A 23,894-nucleotide genomic window follows, 5' to 3' on the forward strand; every position below is an offset into this window, starting at 1 on the left:
CCCTTCCTCTCATCCGGGCCCCCTTGTAGGAGACAGGCCTGGGCGGACTGGGCGGGTGTCACAGTGGCCCTGAGACGAGGGACAGTGCTCTTGGGCCCCAGGAAGGACGGCAGCTCCTCCGCCAACTCCTCCTCCACCTGATCCCCGTTCTGCAGGTGGGATCCTGCCCCTTCCGCAGGTGGCTGTGCCCTCGGTGGTGAAGCTCTGCCATCTCCCAGGCCCACCCTGCTGACACGCTCCGTGAGTCAGAGCTTGGGACCACGCCACCAAGACCCCCGCCGCGCTGCCCTCATGGGCCAGAAGGGAGAAAAGAGACCCAGTGGACACTTGGCCGCAGGCTGGTCCCTTGTCAGGGGGGCGTAGGCGGGTTCCAGCTTGGGGCCAGCGCGCGCTGGAGACTGAGAAGGGTCCCTGGGGAGGGGACCCAGAGGCTGGCCTAGCGTCTCCGCAGGTCCCTCTCCTTCAAATGCCTCCATCCCGCGCGACCTGCGGGAGGTGTAACTGCAGGATCCCCGCGGGTCGATCCCTGCCGTGGCGCCCGGCCTGTCAGAATCCTCCCTGCGCCCCCATCTTGCTTCTCCATCAGCCCCAAGACGGAGTGGGTCGTGGGGGCTGGAAGGCGGGGACAGGTCCGCCCGGGCGCGACAGGCTGGCGGGGACCTAGGGGCAAGGGGGCTGGGCGGGGCGGCCCGTTCTGAGCCCCACCAGCTCCTGCCCCAGCCCCCGCCTCCGCCCTCCCACGCACCTGCGCTGGCCTACCCCCAAGCCCCGGGGGCAGCGGGCGGGTGGCGCTGGGAGATCAGAGGACTCGGAGGAGCCAGGCCCAGGGGGAGGGGGCGGGGAATTTCCCCCCACGCCTGCCTGGGCCTGCTCCCCTCCCCCTCCCCTGCCAGGTGGGGGGCACCACTGGGGGAATTCCACCGCACGGCAAGGCTGGGAGAGCCAGGGCTGGGGGTCCCAGGGGGGGAAGGAAGGGGGAAGGGAGGAGGGGGTGGGCTGGGACCAGGGGCACAGCTGCCTTCCTCCCCAGACACCAGCTGCCCCTGCCTGTCCCGGACTGAGCGTCCACGATTCCCGCCCGTCTCTCGGGTGCTGGGCCAGGGAGTGGCACTTCCTCCTTCAGGCCAGTGGCGTCTGGACCTGAGGAGGGAGGAGCGCGAGGACCCGGAGAAAGTGCGCCTGAGCGCTTGATAACGAACGGAGACTGAGTGGAGCCGCGTGCGTGCACTTGAATGAGAGTGCTTATGGCCCGGAGACTTCGGGATGTCCCGGGCACGTGAGGCCGTGGGAGCGGGTTCTGTGTCACCCCTTTAAGGTCCTTCTCTCCGCTTGCCTGGCCTGTCCTCCTCCGCACCCTCCCACTTGAACCCGCACCGACCCCGAGGGAGAGGGGCGGGGCGGCGCGCGCTGGGATGCCGGGGGTCTGGGGGACGGGTGTGGGAGGCGTCTGGACCTGCTGCCTTCACTCCAGTCCGAGGCGGGGCTTCCCGGCCTCCCTCGTGGGGAGGGAGGGACCCAGCGGGGAGGGACCCGCGGAGGGACGCGAGGGGGGCAAGAGCCAGCGCGTTAGAGACCTGGGCGAGGAAGACTCAGAGCGAGGCGAGAGTGAAGAGGCTGTGTGGAGGCCGAGACACCACCCTGAGCACTGAGAGGCAAAGACTGAGAACGCCCCTGGCCAGACACCCCCCGGAGAGACCCCGGGTAGGGACGGGGGCAGAGAGACGCCTCCAGGGGCAGAGCCCCTGGGAGGCAAAGACCCCCCAGGAGATAGTGCCCCGTCCCAGACAGAGAGCGTCACCCAGAGTGGAACGAAGACAGACGGCCAGAGGACAACACCCCCCAGGTCGCCTGGGAGACCCCAGAGCGACCCCGGGGACAGCCCGGGCCGTGTCTGGGCGAGGGCGACCTCTCCTTGGTTGGGGGCGATGGGGACACGGGTCCTACAGGGCTTCCTCCTTCTCTTCCCGCTGCTGCAGCCGCGCGGGGCCTCTGCGGGGAGTCTGCACAGTCCAGGTGAGTCTGGGCATCGCGGCCGGCGGTGGTCACCACCCCCTCCTCGGCCTCTGCGTCTAGAGCCGGGCACCTCGAGGCCGGGGAGGAGGCAGAGCAGGTGGCTGGAGCAGCTGAGCAGCCCGAGGGCCCCCGCGGGGGCAGGTACGGGGCGCTGGCTGGGGACCCAGGCGCGAGTTAGGATGCCCGGCGTGGGTCCGGACCTCCCCAGACCCCGCCGTGGCCGTGCAGGCCTGTCCGAGTGTTTCCAGGTGAATGGCGCCGACTACCGCGGCCACCAGAACCACACCGGCCCGCGCGGCGCCGGCCGCCCGTGCCTGTTCTGGGACCAGACGCAGCAGCACAGCTACAGCAGCGCCAGCGACCCCCAGGGCCGCTGGGGGCTGGGCGCGCACAACTTCTGCCGGTGAGGGGCGGGGCCTGGGCTACCGCGGGGCGGGCGCGTCGCTGCCCGGGACGGCCTGGGGCGGGGCCTCCGAGTGGGCGGGTACACAGTTCGCCAGGAGACTCTGGGGGCGGGCCTATCTTGCGCTGGGGGCGGGGCGAGCCGCGCAGAATTTTTGGCCAAAGGGGTTGGCCATAGGTGCAGAACATCCGCAGAGCCAGAGGTCAGGGCCGGGAGACAAGGACCAGACCTGACACTCAAGGGGCCCGTGCAAGCAAGGCCTGGTCAGAAGGGGGCCCCGAAGTGAGGGGATGGGCTCTCGCCATACACCTTGAAGGGCGATGAAGGATTAGGGCTCAGAGCTACAACCGCTGTCTGGAGTGGCAGGAACCCAGAAGGTTCTTGCCGAACCGCAAAGCTTAGTGTTCACCACTTCTGCTTTTAAGCGGGGTCGTATGGCTGGGTGGGGGCGAGGACTGCAGATGGCCCCAAACTCCCCACACATGAGGTCAAGCCCTCCCAACAGCTGAAGACCTAAAACAGCCCTCAAGGCCCCTTTAATGACTTCCCACCGTCCGCTCGGAAGCACGTGGAGAAAACTGGAGTTTGGGAGGATGGAGAGGGCATGGCGCCTGACACGCGCGGAGCCTTGGCGGCCTGGGTTTGCTGCTCCCGGGCGGTGGGGCCTTGACCACCTCCCTCCCACCCGCAGTAACCCAGACGGCGACGTGCAGCCGTGGTGCTACGTGGCCGAAACGGAGGAGGGCATCTACTGGCGCTATTGCGACATTCCCACGTGTCACAGTGAGTGGTCCCGCTGGACAACGGGGAATGCTGCCGTGCCCGGGTGGAGGGTCCCTTTCGGAGGTGTGGGACCCTGACTCCGCTGCCCCCTCAGTGCCCGGCTACCTGGGCTGCTTCGTGGACTCGGGGGCGCCCCCAGCCCTCAGCGGCCCCAGCGGCACTTCCACAAAGCTCACGGTCCAGGTGTGCCTTCGCTTCTGCCGCATGAAGGGCTACCAGGTACTGCTCACAGGCCCAGACCAGTGACCCCTGACCTTGATCTCAGGACCCTGCTCAACTCCCAACACTCGGATGCCAAACCTAGAATCTAATTTCTGAACATCCAGCCGGATTCTTACTTCCGGCCCAACCCTAGGCCCCCACCACTCCGCCCCTACCCCCGCCCCTACCTCCGGGGTCACCCATTCTGTGCTCCCAGCTGGCGGGCGTGGAGGCTGGTTACGCCTGCTTCTGTGGGTCCGAGAGCGACCTGGCCCGGGGACGCCTGGCCCCAGCCACCGACTGCGACCAGATCTGTTTCGGCCACCCGGGCCAGCTTTGCGGCGGCGACGGGAGGCTGGGCATCTACGAAGGTGAGGAGAGGGCGAGGCTGAGGACCTGGGTTGGCCTGCGGGTGGGGCCCAGCAGGGCGGGGGGCCGCTTTGACCCGGAGCTCTGCGCGGCAAAGAGCCCGGCCGCCCCGCCCTGACCGCCAGCGCCGCCCGCAGTGTCCGTGGGCTCCTGCCAGGGGAACTGGACGGCGCCGCAGGGCGTCCTCTACTCCCCGGACTTCCCCGACGAGTACGGGCCGGACAGGAACTGCAGCTGGGCACTGGGCCCGCCGGGCGCCGCGCTGGAGCTCACCTTCCGCCTCTTCGAGCTGGCCGACCCGCGCGACCGACTGGAGCTGCGCGACGCGGCCTCCGGCAGCCTGCTCCGCGCCTTCGACGGTGCCCGCCCGCCGCCGCCCGGGCCGCTGCGCCTGCGCGCCGCCGCGCTGCTGCTCACCTTCCGCAGCGACGCCCGCGGGCACGCGCAGGGCTTCGCGCTCACCTACCGCGGTGAGCTCCGCCCCGACCCCGTCCCCGGCCGGTTCCCCCTTCCCCGCCTCACACCCCTCTCCGCAGGGCTGCAGGACGCCGTGGAGGACCCGGCGCCCGCCAAGGGCTCGGCCCAGACCACCGCAGCGTCCCCCGACGGGGCCAACGCGAGCTGCAGCCCCAGGCCTGGGACTCCGCAGGCTGCAATGGGGGGTGAGGCGGGTGTGCGCGGTGGGAGGGAGTCAGGGAGCGGCCCCTCCCGAGCTCTGTCCTCACTGCACCGGTGTGCCCACAGCCCGCGTCTTCTCGACGGCGACGGCTGTCTCCGTGCTGCTGCTGCTGCTGCTGTCGCTGCTGCGTCTTCTGCGCCGACGGTGCGGGCGCTGGGGCAGGGCCTGAGGGCAGATCCGCGCCGGTACCTGACGCCTCAGTGCCCTGGGGCGCGTGGGACACCCCTGGTGGGGAGCTGGGGCCCAAGAGAGGAATAGGGCTAGGAAGGAACTCCGGGGTTCCCGAGGGGGCCGAGTTTGGGGTCCACACAGAGAATAGTACTGAGACTGCAGGATGCTGGAGGCAGGGGTGTATCCGGGTCCGGCTGACCTCTGCTCCCTCTCCAGGAGCTGTCTGCTGGCTCCGGGAAAAGGGCCCCCAGCGTTGGGTCCTTCCCGGGGATCCCGGAGAAGCTGGGCTGTGTGGTACCGTCGGCCCCGAGGGATGGCCCTGCCCTGCCCCACCGGGGACTCCCAAGCTGAGAGTCCTGCCTCAAGCTACCGGACACTGAGCGCCTCCAGCCAGAGCTCCTTGCGCTCGCTCATCTCTGCCCTCTGATCCGGACCTCCAGGGTCCGCTGGACCCTCTACCAGCAAGATGGACCCCTGAGACGCTACGCCACACCCTACCTCGGCCTTCTGCCTCTTAAGGGCAGCTCGGCCTCTGATCCTCAGAAGTTGGACAGGAAGCATCTGGTGCTATTATCGGGGACTTGAACTGACCCTCCCTCGGTGTTCAGGTGGGCGAGGGCAAAGGGCAAGAGGAATCCAGGCACCCCCTCCATGGACCTTGATGTGGTTTTAGGGTTCTTTAAGCCCATTTTGGGGTGGCCCTGGACTTCTGCCTCAGTGAGAGGTCAGAGATTAAAAAAATGGTCAGAAAGATCCACCAAAGACTTTGAATAAAGGGTCCATTTTGGTGTGGGCCTTCACAAGTTCTTACGCGGTGGGAGGAGCATATTAAGGAGGGTGCAGGAGCGGCGCCTGTGCCCATGTAAATGAAGGGTGTTCTGTGCAAGGAGTTCTGTGGGGCCGCCTGGAATGCAGAGGATGAATAACCGAGAGCACGGAAAGATGGGTGGGCGAGGTCCTGTAAGAGGGGGGCCGCGGAGGAGGGAGAAGGAGAACTGGGCAGAATTATGCCAAAGGGGAGCCTTCCTGCTCCCTGCTCTGCCCGGACTGGGTGGAGGCCAGCCTTTCTCCCCTCGCCTCCTGCCTCCTCTGTTTTCAGCCTGTCCTGTGCGGGGCCGAGGGTGCACCCTGTGGGTGATAACAGGGAGCAAGTTGGGCTGAGCCCAAGTTCCGGGGAGCCTGACCCGAAGGGCAGGGCCTCACCCGAGGGCCGCGGGCGCGTCAGGTACACCCTCAGAGGCCTGGGAACCTTGGCGCAGCTTTCTGCGCTCCGGAGGAGTCCAGCCAGCGGAGAGATCACCCCCGGAGTAGGGGCACTGCGGCTCTAGACTCGACCCGTCCGGCAGCACCTTGGACAGAGCCCAGTCTGCAGGGTGGAACCGAGTGGCGCGGCTGTGTCTTCTAGGGTGGGTGCCCAGAGGTGCAGAAACCTGGGGGTCACGCGGAAAGTCAGGGCGCGCAATGCTGAGGGACCAGAGGTGCCAGGGTCACTCCAGCAGAGCCCGCAGGACCCAGAACGTCAAGCCCTACGCCAATAGCCTCCCCATGCAAATGAGGCTGGGACCCCACACTTTAAGCCTACGTAACGAGAGCCTGGGCGGCCTCGGGGCGGCGCTTCCCCGGGGGCCGCGCCCATTGGCCCTGCCGCGCAGACGTCGGGAACTCAGCGCGCGAAACGCGGGCAGGGCGGCGGAGGCTAGGAGCTGGGGCGGAGCCTGGCGTCCCCTCCCGCGTCCGGCCGCGCCCGACCTCCGGACTGCGGCGACACTGCTGGCCGCTGCCGCCGCCAGCTGTCCCTGCGGCGCTCCTGCCCCGGCGCTCGGGAGCCGGGCGAGGCCCAGCCTCCGCCTCGGCGCGGGGGCGTCAGACTCGCGCGTGCGCAGCGCGGAGGGGCGCGGGTCGGGACCCCCAGCCCCCAGCTAGCGCGTGCGCCGATCGGGCGCGGGCCGGGATGAGCCTCCGGGCGCGGCAGCCCCACTGAGGCGGCGGCCCGCAGGCAGGAGGAGCGCGGGCCGCCCACGCCGTGCGGGGCCATGGCGTTCCTGGCCGGGCCGCGGCTGTTGGACTGGGCCAGCTCGCCGCCACACCTGCAGTTCAATAAGTTCGTGCTGACCGGCTACCGGCCGGCCAGCAGCGGCTCTGGCTGCCTGCGCAGCCTCTTCTACCTGCACAACGAACTGGGCAACATCTACACGCACGGTGAGCCGCGTCCCGCAGCGCGCGTCCCACACGCACTGCCGCCCTGTCCGTGCCGGGCCGGGGGCTCTAAGGCCAGGGAAAACCCAAGTCCTGGGCTGCCCCAGCCCTGGCACGACCAGTAGCCGCGGTGACAAAGCTGCCATTGTCCAGGCCGCGGTACCAGCTTCCGCCTTCCCAGCGCGGCCCGGGGTCAGGAGAGGGGAGCAGCGTGGGGGACTGAACCTGCTTAACTTAACTCCTCTGAGCCCCAGCGGCAGGGAGATTGAGGTCCGGCCCTTTGTAATCCCAGAGCCTTGGGCATCCTCCCCCGCCAGCACCCATCCCGGAGAGGGGTGTTGACTGCCCCGGACGAGAAGCCGGCCCCAGCCACTCCCCGTGCAGCCACCCTGACGCCCCTGCCCCAGCAGCTGTCTTGGGCTCCGCCTGGTGGCTGCTCTTTCCTCCCCCCCTCCGCAGGAACCCAGCCCCTCCTCCCCGGCCAGGGCTCTGCTGACACAGCCCTGCCCGTCCTTGAGCTGCCCCAGCAGGGAGAGGGGCCCTGGGCTGGCCGGACCCAACCTCAGCACATTTCCCAAGCTATTGCCTGGCCAGATCCCACCGAGAGTGGGCAGCCGGTGGCCCGTGTGAGGGCCAGGCCAGAGTGCCTGCGGGGAGGGCTGGACTGGGACGAATGGAGCTGGAATGGAGTTGGCAAGGAGATGGGACAAGCTCCTTTTGGGCCCCTTCCCCTCCTGTGGACTTGCCATCCCCTGCCTGGTCTGGCCCTTTCTGGAAGACAAAAAGGGTCATGGCCTGTTTGCCTGGACACTTATGGAGAGGGGAGGACTCAGGTTGAGAAGGGCAAGCTAGGTAGCCCGGAGCTGGTTTCACTGCCCTAGGACCTCTTCAGCACTTAGGGGCCTCCTGCCTGGGTGGGAGCAGGGTGAGAGCTGGCCTGTCCAGCCGCCGTCCTCGTATCTATTGCTTACTTGCTGGGCTGACCTGGGGCAGGTCACTCAGCCTGTCTGAGCCTCAGTTTCCTCCCTGCAAAGTGGGGATGATGCTCCCCACTTCCAAACACTGTCATGAGCCCTAAGCAACTGAAGTTTTGAAAAGCCTTTAGCCCAGGGCCTGCCTCAGGCCAAGGCCTGCTGGCTGCCGCTGGACAGCAGCATTCTCATGACCTCTGTCTTACTCCTGTCCCTCATGCTGGGACTGTCTGATGAATAACTGTCTCCCTCCCCTAGGGCTGGCCCTGCTGGGTTTCCTGGTGCTGGTACCGATGACCATGCCTTGGGGTCAGCTGGGAAAGGATGGCTGGCTGGGGGGCACTCACTGTGTGGCCTGCCTGGCACCACCTGCAGGCTCTGTGCTGTATCACCTTTTCATGTGCCACCAAGGGGGCAGCCCTGTGTATGCCCGGCTCCTCGCGCTGGATATGTGTGGGGTCTGCCTTGTCAATACGCTCGGTGAGTCAGGGCCCTGAGGGACGGGGTCGGGGGCACTCATATGAGCCCTGGGTAGGCAAGGGCAGGTGGACCCTCAGACTGATGTGCCCTCTCCTGCTTTCTCCCGTGCAGGGGCCCTGCCCATCATCCACTGCACCCTGGCCTGCAGGCCCTGGCTGCGCCCGGCTGCGCTGGTGGGCTACACCGTGCTATCAGGCGTGGCTGGCTGGCGGGCCCTCACCGCCCCCTCCACCAGCGCCCGGCTCCGGGCCTTTGGCTGGCAGGCTGGTGCCCGCCTGCTGGTGTTTGGGGCCCGGGGAATGGGGCTGGGCTCAGGGGCCCCGGGCTCTCTGCCCTGCTACCTGCGCATGGATGCGCTGGCGCTGCTTGGGGGCCTCGTGAACGTGGCCCGCCTGCCAGAGCGCTGGGGACCAGGCCGCTTCGACTACTGGGGCAACTCCCACCAGATCATGCACCTGCTCAGCGTGGGCTCCATCCTCCAGCTACACGCCGGCGTCGTGCCTGACCTACTCTGGGCCGCCCACCACGCCTGTCCCCTGGACTGACTGGAGGCTGTCCCCATGCCGGCTTGCCCATGGCCTCCTACTTCCTCCTGCTGGTCTGCAAGGGGCTGGCTCCCCGGATGCTTCCAGTGGACGGGACACCTCAGCTGGGAGCCCGCGTCTGCTCAGCCGTTCTCCCCTACAGACTAATCTCTTCTTCCACCCATGCCTCGGAGCTCCAGCTTCCTCTTCCTGCCTTCTCCCCCCAGGCTACTGTTCTACCGTGCCAGCTGGAAGGAAGCCTTTCCCTCTGGGCCTGTGTGTCCCCTGTGACCTGTGAGGGACTGTGGGGTCACATCTTGCTCTGACAGTTGGAGTCCTGGCAACTGAGCAGGTCTGCACCAGCACAGAGCTGTCACCCTTCCTTCCCCTCTGGCCCTTCCCACTGGGCCTTCCCACTGGGCCCCTCTTGGGTCCCTGGCCAGCCCATACTTCTGGCCTCCTAGCAGCCAGATGCTGCCCGACCCTTCTCCCTCTGTCCAGAGACTGGAGTAAGGCATTTGGGGCAGCAGGACCAAGTGGGCATTGACACTTCTTGTACCAGCTGGCCAAGAGGCATGAGGACTTCTGCCACTGCTTTTTCCAGGCAACTGGCGCTGGGCTTTGGGCCTTCCCTCCACCTTGAGTGCCAATGGCTCGACCTGCCCACAGGGGATGTGCTCGCTCAGGAAGTCTGTGCTCCACACAGTGTGTGGCTCCGTCTGACAGCCCAAGGCCTGAGGTCCTGGGTTCTCAGCAGGGCTCAGCCTCACGGCCCATCCAGGGACCTGAGATCCTGGGCAACACCAATAAAGGGACAGCAAGGGCTGTGTTGCCACACAAGAAAGCGTGGGTGTTCCCCAAATTCAGATATCTTTTATTAGACACAACCAGGCAAAAGGGGCCATGGAGCTTCCAGAGGGATCCAGCTTCCAGAGGGATGGGAGGGAAACAGGATAAAAGGCTAAAAGTGCAGAGGCCGAGCCTGGGCTCAGGTTGGGTCTAGGGAGTCCTCAAAGAGGCTGAGGAGGTTCCGAGGCTCAAAGGAGGGGAAGGAGCCCCGGGGAGGCTCTGAGTCGATGTCACTGAGGTCCAGGGCAACCCTGGGAGGAGGGAGGAAAGGCATGACACTCTGGATCCAAAAGCCAACCCTGCCTGCCCGTCCCCTGGGCCTGCTCACCTGGGTGTGTACCTGCTCCGGGGCGTGGAGGTGCTCCCTGCCCGTGCCAGGATGGCCTCCGGGGAGAGTGAGGGCCTGCAGGGGGGTGGGTGAGACAGGCAGGGTGTCAGGGGTGGGCGGCAGGATGAGACCAGCTCTGTCCCTACACAGGTCCCAGGCCCCCTCCTAACAGGGGCAGGGAGCCACAGCTGGGGACAAAAACTTGGTGTACTTTGAAAGAAGCACTGACAGCTTTCAAAGTCCTTCCACCTGACCACACTCAAGGGCCCCCCTCTGTCCCTTTTCAGAACCTAAGGGCTTCAACCGAAGCGGGTTAGAAGTGAACTTTTAGTAAATGAAGAAAGTGCCCCCTGAGCGACGGGGTGACATTTTTGTGAGGACGAGGCTGGCAGCAGTGTTCCTCCTGAGAGCTGTGGCCCCGAGCATGTGGTTTTCCTTTGCTCCAGTTTCTTAATTACAGCCTGCCACTGTCCACCAGGCACCTGGGACTAAGGAATCCTCCCCAGGCAGGGGCTCACCAGGCTCCAAGAGGGTTTCTCCTCCCAGAGAAGGGACAGTGCCTTGTGTCTGGGAACTGGCAGTCTCCACTGGGAAGGGGGCTGAAGTGCCCGCCACCCCTGGCGAGATGGCGCCCTGCATGGGAGCTGTGCTGTGTGCAGCCGTGGGTCTGCCCGAGCTGTATTCACAGGCGGCCAAGCCACTCCGCCCCCCACCCCCGTTCTTTTCCTGGGGTTGTGATGGGGGCCAGGTTTGTGGGAGGGGTTCCCATTCACCACTAATCTCCATGGGGCTGAGGCCTGGGCCTCCTCTGGCATGGAGTTTGGCCACCGTGATGTCCATCCCCACCCCACCACGTGTCCTGTGTTATCACCCACCCTGTGCTGCTGTCGTCCCAGTTGCTGGAAAGGCTGCTGTCCAGGAGGAGGCTGGAGGGCGGGGAGCCGGGCGGGGAGCCAGGCGGCGTGGCTGGCGGGCCCGGTGGCTGCAGCCAGCTGGCAGGGTGAGCCAGCCCATGCCAGAGCCAGCACAGCAGGGTGAGCAGGGCCTGTGGGGAGAGGGGCCTCAGGAGGCCGGGCGGAGCTTGGGGCTGGGAAGCAGGCCGGGCAGCCCATCACCACCAGGCACTTACCTGCCACAGGGCCCAGCCTCGACTCAAGGCCTCAGCAGCCATGTACCACAGGACGCTCCAGGGCCGCGGCTGCCTGAGCACGGGCAGGGCCAGCAGGGCCTCGGCTGTGGCCCGCAGCTTGGGGTCTGGCTCCAACATCATGACGAGGACAGAGCGCAGCTCAGCAGACAGACCTGCCCATGAAGCAGGGCTACATCAGGGGTCCCTGGACACTGACTGGGCCCTGAGCCTAGGAGTGCCCCCACCACCGGCCACTCTGTCCCTTGGAGCCCAGGGCCACATGCCCCTCCCACCTTTGCCCTGCACTCACCGGCAGTGAACTCGGGGGGCAGGTAGCCCTGGCGCAGCTGCTGCCAGCCTTCCCCACCATGGGGCAGCTCCATGTTGCATGCCACTTCCAGGATGGTGAGACCCAGACTGGGAGGGACAGGATGGGGGCAGTGGTCGCAGGGTTGGCCTAGGGACACAGACCCAGGCCTGGGCTGCCCCTTGGAGGAGGGTGGAAAAGGGCCGGTTTCTTCTGCCATTAGCCAGGGAGGTGAGGCAGGGCTGAGGGAGCCCCAAGGTGGCCCCGCGCCCCGTGCAGCCACACGCTCCGGCGCCCCGCTGGACAGGCACCGTGGCTGCTGGTCACCGTTGACCAGTGTTACTCTCATCCTGACGATCAGGGCCTGGGTGGGTCCCGGCGGTACCACCTGTTAACTGTGGGCCTCGGGCAAGTCCCTTAGCCCCCTGTGCCATGTCCTCCTGTGGATGGAGCAATAATGGCTCCTCCTATAGAGCTGTGAGGAGGAGGCAGGTCAGTGTCTGTTAAGCAGCTGCGAGGACTGGCTGCGTATGGACAGCCTGACTCCGGAGAGCCCTTGACCGAAGGGCAGGGGCAGCGCCCCTGCACCTGAGTCTGCACGTCTAAGGCGAGGGAAGGAGTCCCTCTGAGGAGTCCCTTTCTCTGCCAACTGCCCCTAGGAAGGCCTTCCACAGCCTGGGACCCTTGTGCATCCCAGTCCTCACCTGAATACGTCCGACGCTGTCCCATAGGAGCCCTGCAGCAGCTCAGGGGCCATGTAGCGAGGGTCTCCCTCCTGGGCGTCGCTGGCCCCCGTTGTACCCAGCTCCACCAGCAGCCCGAAGTCACCCAGCTTGCAGCGGCCCCGGGGCCCCAGGAAGATGTTGGCGGGCTTGACATCAAGGTGGACCAGGCCTTGGCCGTGCAGGTGGGCCAGGGCGAGCAGAGCGTCCCGCAGGTAGCCCCAGACCTGGGCTTCGGGCAGGCTGGCGCCCCAGGCCTCACAGTGCTGCTGCAGGCTGGGCCCGCACAGCTCCGTCTGCAGGTACAGGATGCCGCTCTCCTCCCAGGCGCGCTCCAGCCGCACGCATCGAGGGTGCTGCCCCACCTTCTCGTGGCCGCCTACCTCTGCCAACTTTCGGGCACGGTCCTTGGGACCCCGGAATGGTGACATGGAGCGCTTTACAGCATAGAGCCGGCCGTCTTCCTTGGAGCGCACCTGGAAGGGAGGTGGCAGGCGCAGGCAGGGTGGAGGGCAGGCTCCCAGCGAGTGCACCAGTTGGGGGGTAACCCAGCAGATTCCATTAAGGTGTCACACGTGTAGGGAGGCAGAACAGCTGCGTGTGTCTCAGAGACTCCAGTTCTGCCCACTGCAATGGCAGAACTGGACACCCCTCCATCCACGGGGCCTGGCTGGCTAGAGACCCAGCGATGGGAGAGATGGGGCAGACCTACTAGCGCTGACCCAGAAAAGTCTCTCGGACATGCTGAGAAGCGAAAAGGCTGCCCCGGAACACCACGGGCAGGCTGCCCTGCTGTGGGAGAGCAGTTTCCTCTGGGAATAAGAGCTGATCCAGAGGCCTGTGTCGTTGGCACTTTTTTATTTACTTATTTATTTATTTATATTTTGAGACAGGGTCTTGCTCTTTTGCCAGGCTAGAGTGCCGTGGCATCACCATACCTCACAGCAACCTCAAACTCCCGGGCTCACGCGATCCTGCTGCCTCAGCCTCCCGAGTAGCTGGGACTACTGGCGCATATCATCACACCCAGCTAATTTTTCTTTCTTTCTTTTTTATAGAGATGGGGACTCACTCTTGCTCAGGCTGGTCTCGAACTCCTGGCCTCAAGCGATCCTTCTGCCTCAGCCTCCCTGAGTGCTAGGATTACAGGCATGAGCCACCACACTAGGCCTGTTTATACTTTTTAACAAATTGTCTTCATACAATACTTATGCAAGGGAAAACTACCATTTTAAAGAAAATGTAAATGATTGGAAACTATATTTTAAGAAAATATAAAGTGGTAGGCAGGGAGTACCCTTAGAGCCTGCCAGGCCCAGGCAGGCAGAACTCGCCAAGGACCCCAGCACAGCTGGCGCCAGGGCAGGAGGAGATGGCAGCCAGAGCTGCTGCGGCTGTGCCAGGCTGCAGACAAGGGCGCAGTGTGCACTGACCCTCAGGGGGCCTGCGTGGGGGCTGCGAGAGCAGCCAAAGCAAAGCCTGGTGGCGGGTGCGGGCCGTCAGGGGGACAAGGGGCGCAGGCTGCTGAGGGCACTGTCCTGGCCAGGGAGGGGTAGGGAGGCAAAGGGGCCCCTGATGGGCCTGGGAAGCTGCCCCCCAGCCCCCACACTCACCTTGAAGACCTCTCCGTAGGAGCCATGGCCCAGGCGGCTGAGCCTCTGGAAATTCTGCTGGAAGAAGGACTCTGGCCTCCTTGGGTCATACCCGGGGCTCTGCAGGGTCTCTGAAGCCTCACCCCGGAACGACACCCTCCGGGGCTGGGACTGGTGCCAGCCTGGGGTCCGAGGAGGGAAGAGGCGGCTGATGGGGATGCTGCCCTTGGCAGGAGGCCGGGGCGGGAGGCTCCGGCTGAGCCCTCCAGGCCTCTTGAGAGAGAAGCCAGGTTCTGCATGGCGGAAGTAGGCTGGGACTGGGACAGGAGTGCCGCTCAGGGGTGGCGGGGTGCCCTCCGTGGGCACAGGCATGGCTAGCGCAGGAGGCTTGGGGGCAGAGACAGAGGCTGAGTCCACTCAAACAGCGCCTGGTCCTGTGACCCCAAAGACGCTGTGGAAGAGAGCCGCGTCTACACCACACACAAGTTCTGCCTTAAACATGAAGGCCGTGAGGGTGATGAGCACCTACCAGGAAAAAACAGAGGACAGATATATACATACCTGTATACTGGGCTGTTTGTATTTTGGAGATTCTAGAAGTATAAAATGAAATCCACGGGGCCGGGTCCTTGAGGGTCTCCCGGTAGTCCAGTAGAGAGGTTAAAACTGAGGTGGGTTCCGGAGTCAGACCACCTGCATGTCCGTCCCCACGTCATCTCTACTGTCCCTGAGCTGTGCAGCTTCTTCCAAGACCGTACGATGGAAATATTCACACAGGCCAATCATTCCTTAACTCCAATTCCAAAGTAAATAAACCTCTGAATTCCAAGTTTCTTTCTTTTCCATAGTTATGGTACCAAAACTCATTTAGTGGATTCCACATCCAGATGGCAGCATGAGGAGCCCTGCGGACCTTCCCTCCAATAATTATTCCAAATCAAGCATGTAAAGTCTCTGGGTGTGGTACTAAGAATATATAGAAAATGAAGAAACACGTATATAAGAAAATCTGCCAAATCTTGATAAGAACATGGAGCATGTTGGCACCTGGGCCATGACATTCCTCCCCTCCCCCCCAAGCACCACCACCCTAGCACTGGGGGCAGGTGTGGCCAAGAAGATGGGCCCCTCCCCCCCAGCTCCCAGTCTGGGGTGAGGGTATCTGCCCGGGAGGGCCAGGCTCTCAGCATTTCTCTCCCCTCCTAGTTCCACATGGCAGAGACTACATTTGAGCTGCATGTGGCATCTAGGTTAGGGGCTCCCTTCTTCCACCTGCCCCCACTCGCAGAGGGGAGGCTCTACCTCGGGGTCCAGCAGGCTGGGAACACGGACCCCCAATCACCCAAGCCCCAGCTCATTTGTAGGAAGGAAGATCCACACTGGGAGAGGCAAACCAAGAAGGCCAGAAGCTACTGCCCCTGACCCACCCCCCATGACCTGCTTCTAAGGCAGTTTACTCAGAGAAGCGCACCAATGTCCTGCTCCCAGCTCATAGCATGGGCTCAGAGATTTTGCTCAGGGAGAGAAGCAGGTTGTAAAACAGAGAGCTCTGAAGCTCTCTTCTTGAATAATTGACTTTGTCTGAAACAGAGTGTGGGGAAGTTCGAGCCTACAGGTGCTATCAAAATCAAAGGAGGTGGGAGGCTGAGGCAGGAGGATCACTTGAGCCCATGTTGCAGACAGCTATGATGACACTACAGCACTTTATCCTGGGCAACAGAACAGGATCCTGTCTCAAAAAAACAAAAACAAAAAATAAAGAAAAAGGAAGGAAGGAAGAAAATCAATCGGGGTCCTGGTGATGAATAATGAAGAGGAGGCTGGTACTTATATCAGAGCAAAAAGCTAAGCCATAGGCCAGCTAGTTTACCAAAGAGAAGTGAGTAAAGGGATAGCTAAGAAGAGCCTTCCTGTAGTTAGAACAAATCTTAAACACTGACCCCAAAAGCTACCCTGTGTTAAAGGAGCCCAAATTTAATTGGATCAGTCTGTGGAACAATTATGCCCTGTGGTATTGTCAAAAACGATACAGCACCTAACCAGCTATTGGTGGAGCCTAACAGCTGGGTATAATCAGGGAAAAGCCAGTCAAAAGGAACCTCCTAAAACCATTGTCATCCCAGGGTGGCTGTGCACATGCCCAAGGCAGCACCCTCAGAGTAGTGACATCAAGCATTCATGGTGAGGCCGGGCGAGGTGGCTCACACCTGTAATCCTAGCACTCTGAGAGGCCAAGGCCGGAGGATTGCTCAAGGTCAGGAGTTCGAGACTAGCCTGAGCAAGAGCAAGAGACCCTGTCTCTACTAAAAATAGAAAGAAAATTAATTGGCCAACTAAAATCTATAGAAAAACTTAGCCAGGCATGGTGGTACATGCCTGTAGTCCCAGCTACTTGGGAGGCTGAGGCAGGAGGATCACTTGAGCCCAGGAGTTGGGAGGTTGCTGTGAGCTAGGCTGACGCCACGGCACTCTAGCTTGGGCAACACAGTAAGACTCTGTCTCAAAAAAAAAAGAATTCATGGTGCAGGGGAATAGACTTCACCAAAATAGTCCAGCTGTCCACCAAACAAACAGGCAAACAACAATTACATGCCCTGGAAAAGGGTGAGGAACCTGTGTGCACAGTTGCTATAACATATTACCTAAAATGCCCAGTTTTCACCAAAAAACTACAAGATATGCAAAGACACAAGAAAGCGTGACCCATACACAGGAAAAACAAAACAGGCAGCAGAAACTGAGAGGGCCTAGTCTTAACAAAGACTTCAAAGCAGTCCTTATAGCTATGTTCAAAGAACTAAAGGAAACTATGTTCAAACAAGGAAAGGAAGGTATACTGATAACATGGTAGAGATAGAAATTATAAAAAGAGCCAAATGGAAAATGTGGAGTTGAAAAGAACAATAACCAAAATGAAAAACTCACTAGAGGCGTTCAACAGTAGATTTGAGCTGAAGAAATAATTTAAGCAACTTGAAGACACATCAATAGAGATGAAGCAATCTGAAGAACAAGGAACAGAGCCTCAGAGAAATCTAGAGACATATCATCGAGTGCACCAACATATACATAATGGGTACCTGAAGGAGAGAAGAGTAGGACCAGGAAAAAAATAGTTTTTCCTCTGTCCCTTTGAATTGGAAAGGAAAAATATTTGAAGAAATAATGGCTGAAAACTTCCCAAATTTGGTTTTAAAAAATTAACCAACACATCGAAGAAGCTCAACAAACTCCAAGCAGAATGAATGCAGAGATCCATATCCATACATAGACATGTCTTATTAAAAGTGCTAAAAACCAAAAATATGGAGAAAATCTTGAAAGCAGCAAGAGAAAAATGACTCATCACTTACAACCCCCAAAAGATTAACTGCTGACTTCTCATAAGAAACACTGGAGGCCAGAAGGCAGCAGGGTGATAATTCAAAGTCCTGGAGGAAAAATTTGTCCAGCAAAATGTCTTTCAAATATAAAGGCAAAGTAAAGACAATCCCACATATACAAAGACAGAAAAAATTCATTGCTAGCAGACATGCCTTACAAGAAATACTAAAGGAAAAAAAAAAAAAAAAAAGAAATACTAAAGGAACTTCTTCAGGCTGAAAGCATATGAAACCAAATATTAATTCAAATCCACATGGAAATACTAAGACCATCACCAGTAAAGGTGATTACACAATAAAAAAAGACAGTATAAGTGCAGATTTCTTCTTTCTTCTCTTAAATCATTTAAAAAAATCATTATGTACGCCTATAATCCTAGCACTCTGGGAGGCTGAGGTGGGTGGATCGCTCAATCAAGGTCAGGAGTTCAGCTCTTGCTCAGCCTGAGCAAGAGCAAGACCCCATCTCTACTAAAAATAGCAAGAAATTAATTGGACAACTAAAAATATATAGAAAAAAATTAGCCGGGCATGGTGGCGTATGCCTGTAGTCCCAGCTACTCGGGATGTTGAAGCAGGAGGATCACTTGAGCCCAGGAGTTTGAGGTTCCTGTGAGCTAGGCTGATGCCATGGCACTCTAGCCCAGGCAACAGAATGAGACTCCAAAAACAATAATAATAATAATATGTACATAACTGCATTGCTGGGCATATAACACAGTAATATAATTATTTGCAAATAATAGCACTAAGGAGGTAGGTGAATAACTGTTCTGAACTGGAAAATGACACCAGACGGCAAATCAAACCCACAGGAACAAAGAACCAGAAATGGCAAATGAGATCAGTATAACAAACATTAGCATACTTACTTGCTTTCCTTTCTTCTCTCAGCTTCTTTAAGAAATTGAAGTCCTAAATAAATGAAAAGACAATACATGTTTACCCTCCAAACCGACCCACAGATTCAGTGCAATCCCTATCAGAATTCTAGCTGGCTTCATTATAGAGATTGACAAGCTGATCCTAAAATGCACATGGAAATTCAAGAGACCCAGAATAGTCAAAATAATCTCAAAAGAGAATAAAGTTGGAGGATTCACCCCTCCTGATTTCAAAGCTTATTACAAAGCTACAGTAATCAAAACAGTGTGGTACTCACACTAGGATAGATTTATAGATCAAGAGAATAAAATTGAGAGTTTAGATTAAAACCCTCTTATCTATGGTCAGTAAATTTTCAACAAGAGTGCCAAAACAATTCAATGGGAAAGAATAGTCTTTGCAAAACATGGTCTAGGGACAATTGGACATCTACATACAAAACCAATTTGGCAGAAAAATCTGACCTGAACTACTTTTCCCTCTCGATGTAAATACTCATATATTTCTTGATAGAAATATTAATGTTGTTTGGTTATAGGATGATGTCCCAGACCTGCAAGTGGTGTTACATATATGTTATATGCACCTATTAGCTTTGTAAAATCTAAGACGTTTTGAATTCTGAACACATCTGGTGCCTGGGGTTTATGGACCTGGAATCCTGACCCTATGGAGGGTTCAGCCCAGTGTCTGGCATAAAAGCAAACTGCTATTATAGACGATGCTTTGGGCAGTTCCCACTGTAAGTGACTTTGTGTGTGAGGGAAGAGAGGGCTGTCATGTTGCTATAATGTTGTAATTGAAACAAAAACAAAAAAGCAAGAGAAGGGGAGTGGATTGGAGAGGAAGTCACAATGTATCAAGAGATGCCATAGCTAGCAAGGATGAGTCAGAAACAGGAGAGAGTGGTCATCTAAGCCTCCTACCCCTGAGGGAGTGAGTGGGGGAGGGAAAGGACCCTGCCAGGGCCTGGCTAGAAGACGCCCTATATCCTGTGGGGACCCTTCCTCTATTTACCTCAAGAATTCCATCCCAGGGTTTCTCAAAGTGAGGAGCCAGGTGTCAGGATCCGCAGGGCGCTGGTTAGAAGTACAGCCTCCTGGCCCAGCCCTGCGCACTCCGGGCCCCTGGGCCCCTGAATCTTTATTTTATTTTATTTTTTTTGAGACGGGGTCTGGCCATGTTGCCCAGGCTAGTCTTGACCTCCTGGGCTCAAGCGATCCTCCTGCCTCAGCCTCCCCTGTAGCTGGGACCACAGGCGCCCCTGCATCTTAAGCCAGTTTCCAGGCTGTCCCAGTGTCACTTACATCCAACACGGCTGGCCTGGCCAACAGCCTCAGGGGTGGGTTGGGGGAGGCAGAAGGAGCAGCGGCTCCGGGGTGACTCCAGGGTGGCCCAGAGCCCAGGCCAGGCCTGGGTGGCCTCCGCAGTTTCCGGGGGTCTCAGGACTCGGGCCTTCTTGCCTCACCCTTTCACTGGGCCGGACGCATCTGCCGAGCACGGTCTGCCGCTAGACTGCGAGTTCCTCGCGGGCAGGGCCTCGGCCCAGTTCACCTCCGTGGGGCGGGAAACGCTGGCGGACAGAGGTGAGCGCACCTGCTGTCACCGGGAGCGGCCTAGGGCGGGACTTGACGGAGCGCGGGCGGGGCTCTCCCGGGAGGGGCGAGTACAGTGGGGGCCGCCGCTGGGGGAGGGGCTGCCAGACCACAGGGGACCCCAGAAGGTCGGGACTGACGCCGGGAAGGGGCCGCCCCGGGGGAGGGGCCTGAGGGAAGTGGGCGTGGCCGTCGGGCGGGACGGGCCCAGGGAGGTGTCGTCGAAGGGGCAGGGCCAGGGGCTGAGGGCCGGGGCTTGAGGGGAGGTGGCTGAGGCTGGCCCGGGGAAGGGCTGTCCGGGCCCGGGGGCGGCCGCGGCGGGGGAGGGGAGCGGAAAGGCTGCCCCGCCCGAGAACCCTCAGGGCCGGCCCGGGCTCACCTGGGGCGGGCGGGCGGGGCGCAGATCAGCGAGTTCCCAGATTTCGGCTCTGCAGAGACCGCGGGAGCTGTCGGGGTGGCCAAGCAGGCCGGGGTCTGCCGTCGACCGCTCCGGACGCCCAGGCCGAGGACTCTCCGGAGGGGGAACGGCCCGTGAACGCGCGCGGACCCGGCTCGCGCCAAAAATTCCAAACCGGCCTCGAGGCCCCGCCCAGGAACACCTCTTGCCCCGCCCCCTCCTCAGCTGCAGCCCATCAGAGGCGCCCAGCCTCCCGGCCCCGCCCCTTACGTCCCTGCGTGCGCTTCGCCGCCCCGCCCACGCGTCGCCGCCCCGCCCACGCCGTTCGCCGGCAGAGTGCTCTCAATGCGCGTGCGCATGGCGCGCTTGCCGCCGGCTAGGGCAGGGTGGCGGCGCGCCGTGTCCTTGAGGCCGGGGCGCGGCGCTGAGGCAGGGCCGCCTCCCGCCGGGTTCCCGGACACCCGCTGGCCCCACGCCCCAGGCCCAGCACCCACTGCCCTCGGTGGGCTGGCTTAGTTTCGCATCCGTACCTAGGACGGCCACGGCGGTGCGCGCGCAGGCATGGCCCCAGGGGGCGGCCACCGGGGGGCAGGGCATTCCTGCGTTCTCCTGGGTCCCCGCGGCCGGGTGCCCCGGGACGGCTGGCTCCCTCGTCACACCGGCGGTGTGCCGCGCCAGGGCTGCGGTGCGAAGCCCTGCGTACAAGCTCCCACCGCCGAGTGCGCGCTTCGGGGGCTAGAAACTGCCGCCTCTTCCAGGAAGCCCTCCAGACAGGCAGAAGCCTCCTGGGCCCGGCCTCGCCTGCTCGCTGCCCGCCTGCCAACAGGCTTCGAAGGCGGCTCTTCCATTCTCTGTCATTGAGACTGCGCTCAGCTCAACCTGGCCGAACGGCCTTGGGTGCACTGGGCTTTTCCGGGCGTGGGGCCAGTCCCCTTCCCGCAGCTCCCGCCGCCGGGACGCCCGCCGCAGTGCTCGGGGCCGGCGCAGACCGGGCGGCCTCTCCCCGCTCCTCCTCCGGCCTTATTCCTGCCGCCGCGCTGGTTTCTACCCGAGGTCCTCTTTGTTGACCCTCTGACCACCAGTCTCCCCCTAGCCCTGGCCACCCGTCCCCCAGCGTCCCTCTCCCGCGTCTCCGAAGGGCCACTCACGGCCAGGCTGCAGCACCCGGCGCGCAAGGACCAGCGCTCGGGCCACCGGCATCCGCCCGTCCCGGGAGCCCTTCCTTGACGTTAGCATCTCTGGCCGCCGCGCCGCCTGTCCCGGCCTGAACCCTGTGGACGACCCAGGCCGGTCCCCTCTCCAGCTGTCCAGGGCCCCCTGTGCCAGCCCGTCGCCAGCACAGCCTCGCCCCCAACTGCCCGGTCTTGAAAGTCTGATTCACAACGATTTATTTATTTTTGTTTATTATTATTATTATTTTTTTGAGACGGAGTCTCGCTTTGTTGCCCAGGCTAGAGTGAGTGCCGTGGCGTCAGCCTCGCTCACAGCAACCTCAAACTCCTGGGCTCAAGCAATCCTCCTGCCTCAGCCTCCCGAGTAGCTGGGACTACAGGCATGTGCTACCATGACTGGCTAATTTTTTCTATATATTAGTTGGCCAATTAATTTCTTTCTATGTATAGAGATGGGGGTCTCGCTCTTGCTCAGGCTGGTTTTGAACTCCTGACCTTGAGCAATCCGCCTGCCTCGGCCTCCCAGAGTGCTAGGATTACAGGTGTGAGCCACCGCGCCCGGCCTTTTTTTTTTCTTAACATTTAAATTCAAAAACATGCTTCCAGTGGAAATTTCGCCGTGAGGAAGGGCGGCAACATAAATGTGTCGATATAAATAAATACAGATAGCAGGCAAGCGCGGGGGCGGCGGTGTCAGGACGTGAGGGCTGCGACCCTCCCCGGCCACACAGTTTCCGGGTGCGTGCAATGGGGTGGTAATAACAGCCCCCCTTCCCTGCGCGGCGTGAGCACTAAATGAGAAAATGCGGCCCAAGTGCGTGGTACAGGGCGGAGCACACAGTAGGGCTTACGCGTAGTGTCCAACCACGACAGCAACGCCGCCTCACCTGGACAGGTTTTGCAGGTTTCAGAGCCCCGCGGCCTGGGCCAAAAGGAGGCCCCTGGAGGAGAGGGGCCAGGACCCCCTACCCACCCTGGGGTCACAGGGACAGAGGCACCGGCCCACAGGGCTCCGCATGGAAGCGCGTGGCCCGGCTCTGCCGGGACGGAACCCTGCGCGCCCCACCCCGGCCCTGGACTCCCGGTCCCTCCCGCAGGTCCGGGCGAGGGCCGCGCGCGCCCCCGTGTGTCCCGTCGCCGCCACAGCACCGCGGAGCGCCCAGACTCTCCCGGAAGTCAGGCTCACCCTGATGGGGGCCACACTCGGACAACGTGACTTACGAGAGGCGGGAAAACGTGGACCACAGGTGCAGACGTGGCCACTCCAACGGGAGAGAGGGGACAGTGCCGGGTGCTTGTAGAGATGGCGTCTCACCTTGTTGCCCAGGCTGGTCTTCAACGCCTGCCCTCAAACGACCCTGCGGCCCTGCCCTCCCCAAATGCTGGAATGATAGGTGTGAGCCACCGCGCTGGCACCGGGTTCTGTTTCCTGACCTCCAAGCCGGTTGCATAGGTATTTGCTCCATAGGCACAATTGTATACAGCAGTCGCATCTTATGTGCGCTTCTCCGTGTACATGTATTTCACCCGTGCATAGATGTGGATGAACTGGGATGGTGGGAAGAAATTCCCAGAGGTCAGCTTTGCCAGCGTGGAGTGCCTGGGGGTGCCCGGAAGGTCCTGGAGGCCCCATGCTTGGGTCTGGGCTGAAGAGCTGCCCAAAGAGAGGGCGGCCCAGCGGCCTTCAGCGCAGCTGCGGCAGCAGAAGATGCCTGCTCGGCAGACGCCCGGCCGCCCTCCAGCTGTCCTCCCCAAGTCCCGCCACGCAGGTGCTGCTGGTGTCAAGCAGCTGGCTGGGAGACACAGGCTGTGCCATTTTAGGCAACACACTTCCTGGGCCTCCGTCTTGCACTTCCCACACCCCAGCTGTCACCCTGTCCTCAGCCCCCAGCCATAGCCCCTCAAAGTGGCTCCTCCGTTCAGAGCTGGGCTGTGCCTCCCGAGGCCAGGGAGACTGCAGCAAAGGGCAGCCCAGGCCAGGGCCCCCAGTGGCCCGTGTGCTCTCAGGCAAGCCCTGTCTGGTGGGGCTGGGGTGAGCTGTGGGGGCAGGCTGTGCTGGGGGCGGGAGTGGTGGCATTGCAGGGGCTGGGATACCCAGCTGGGCCCGGTCTGGTCCTGAGCGGCTGTCAGCTTGGCCCAAGGCCCCGGGCTGGTTGGCATTTTCTACAGGCAGCGGGCACGGCATTCCCACTGGCAAGCACCCATCCCGTACCTCCCGGGTGGCCCCTCCTGGTCTCCACGCCTGCTGCCTCTGAGCCAAGCTCCCCAGGCGCCCTGCAGAGTGAGCTGTACATGTCTGTGCAGGGGGCGCAGCCGTTCCAGGTCTGAAGCACACACATTGGCCCAGGCTGGTGTGACTGGGCCTGCTGCCCACCCACCGTGGGGGTGGCGGAGAGTAGAGGACAGTGAACCCCAGACCCCTTGGACTGCCTGGGTTCACGTCCCAGCCCCACCACTTAGGAGTTACATGATATGAGCCATGCCCCTTCCCCTCTCTGCCTCTGTTTCCCCATCTGCAAATGAGGATAAGTAGTTCCTTGCACTGGGTGCGGTGGCTCACGCCTGTAATCCCAGCATTTTGGGAGGCCAAGGTGGGAAGACCGCTTGAGGCCAGAAGTTTGAGACTAGCCTGAGCAACATAGCAAGACTCCCGCCCCTACAAAAATAAAATAAAATAAAAAATTAGCCGGTCTGAGGCGGGAGGATCACTGGGGCCCAGGACTTTGAGGTTGCATGAGTTATGAT

General features: G+C 61.2%; 3 protein-coding genes across 5 annotated transcripts; 2 read left to right on the forward strand and 1 right to left on the reverse strand.

Annotated features, from left to right (window-relative positions):
- The first annotated feature begins 1,580 nt into the window (after positions 1-1,580).
- On the forward strand, positions 1,581-5,408 carry KREMEN2 (kringle containing transmembrane protein 2). 2 transcript variants are annotated; one of them, XM_075995004.1, is made up of 8 exons: positions 1,581-2,416; positions 3,108-3,199; positions 3,294-3,418; positions 3,618-3,771; positions 3,907-4,239; positions 4,306-4,431; positions 4,514-4,592; positions 4,836-5,408. In XM_075995004.1, exons 1-8 carry the CDS (start codon positions 1,926-1,928, stop codon positions 5,044-5,046), a joined length of 1,611 nt encoding a protein of 536 aa, XP_075851119.1. In that variant the 5' UTR covers positions 1,581-1,925; the 3' UTR covers positions 5,047-5,408. The 2 variants fall into 2 exon arrangements, with proteins under 2 accessions (XP_075851119.1, XP_075851120.1); XM_075995005.1 differs by lacking the exon at positions 4,514-4,592 and having other exon boundaries at positions 4,836-5,385.
- An 867-nt stretch (positions 5,409-6,275) lies between these two features.
- On the forward strand, positions 6,276-9,364 carry PAQR4 (progestin and adipoQ receptor family member 4). The gene is made up of 3 exons (XM_012743845.3): positions 6,276-6,818; positions 8,045-8,266; positions 8,378-9,364. The coding sequence occupies exons 1-3, from the start codon at positions 6,653-6,655 to the stop codon at positions 8,809-8,811; spliced, it is 822 nt and encodes a 273-aa protein (XP_012599299.1). The 5' UTR covers positions 6,276-6,652; the 3' UTR covers positions 8,812-9,364.
- Positions 9,365-9,636: 272 nt separating this feature from the next.
- PKMYT1 (protein kinase, membrane associated tyrosine/threonine 1) lies at positions 9,637-20,142 on the reverse strand. Of its 2 annotated transcripts, none has more exons than XM_012743839.3 (10): positions 19,960-20,142; positions 19,454-19,558; positions 17,973-18,015; positions 13,739-14,242; positions 12,108-12,601; positions 11,407-11,513; positions 11,097-11,269; positions 10,843-11,012; positions 9,968-10,042; positions 9,637-9,890 (listed from the first exon to the last, which is right to left on the reverse strand). In XM_012743839.3, the coding sequence occupies exons 4-10, from the start codon at positions 14,087-14,089 to the stop codon at positions 9,779-9,781; spliced, it is 1,482 nt and encodes a 493-aa protein (XP_012599293.1). In that variant the 5' UTR covers positions 14,090-14,242; positions 17,973-18,015; positions 19,454-19,558; positions 19,960-20,142; the 3' UTR covers positions 9,637-9,778. The 2 variants fall into 2 exon arrangements, with proteins under 2 accessions (XP_012599293.1, XP_012599292.1); XM_012743838.3 differs by having other exon boundaries at positions 19,293-19,558.
- Between the last annotated feature and the right edge of the window lie 3,752 nt (positions 20,143-23,894).

The sequence above is a fragment of the Microcebus murinus genome, chromosome 19 (assembly GCF_040939455.1).
Source record: "Microcebus murinus isolate Inina chromosome 19, M.murinus_Inina_mat1.0, whole genome shotgun sequence".
NCBI lineage: Eukaryota > Metazoa > Chordata > Mammalia > Primates > Cheirogaleidae > Microcebus > Microcebus murinus.

Excerpts from the sequence above, each read along its gene's own strand:
- KREMEN2 (XM_075995004.1), top strand. The coding sequence starts at position 1,926 with ATGGGGACACGGGTCCTACAGGGCTTCCTCCTTCTCTTCCCGCTGCTG. Across the intron at positions 2,417-3,107 it reads GGCGCGCACAACTTCTGCCG|TAACCCAGACGGCGACGTGC; the intron begins GTGAGGGGCGGG and ends TCCCACCCGCAG. Across the intron at positions 4,432-4,513 it reads TCCGCAGGCTGCAATGGGGG|CCCGCGTCTTCTCGACGGCG; the intron begins GTGAGGCGGGTG and ends GTGTGCCCACAG.
- PAQR4 (XM_012743845.3), top strand. The coding sequence starts at position 6,653 with ATGGCGTTCCTGGCCGGGCCGCGGCTGTTGGACTGGGCCAGCTCGCCG. Across the intron at positions 6,819-8,044 it reads GGGCAACATCTACACGCACG|GGCTGGCCCTGCTGGGTTTC; the intron begins GTGAGCCGCGTC and ends TCCCTCCCCTAG. Across the intron at positions 8,267-8,377 it reads CTGCCTTGTCAATACGCTCG|GGGCCCTGCCCATCATCCAC; the intron begins GTGAGTCAGGGC and ends TCTCCCGTGCAG.
- PKMYT1 (XM_012743839.3), bottom strand. The coding sequence starts at position 14,089 with ATGCCTGTGCCCACGGAGGGCACCCCGCCACCCCTGAGCGGCACTCCT. Across the intron at positions 11,514-12,107 it reads ACAGCGTCGGACGTATTCAG|TCTGGGTCTCACCATCCTGG; the intron begins GTGAGGACTGGG and ends TGTCCCTCCCAG. Across the intron at positions 9,891-9,967 it reads CGGAGCAGGTACACACCCAG|GGTTGCCCTGGACCTCAGTG; the intron begins GTGAGCAGGCCC and ends CCCTCCTCCCAG.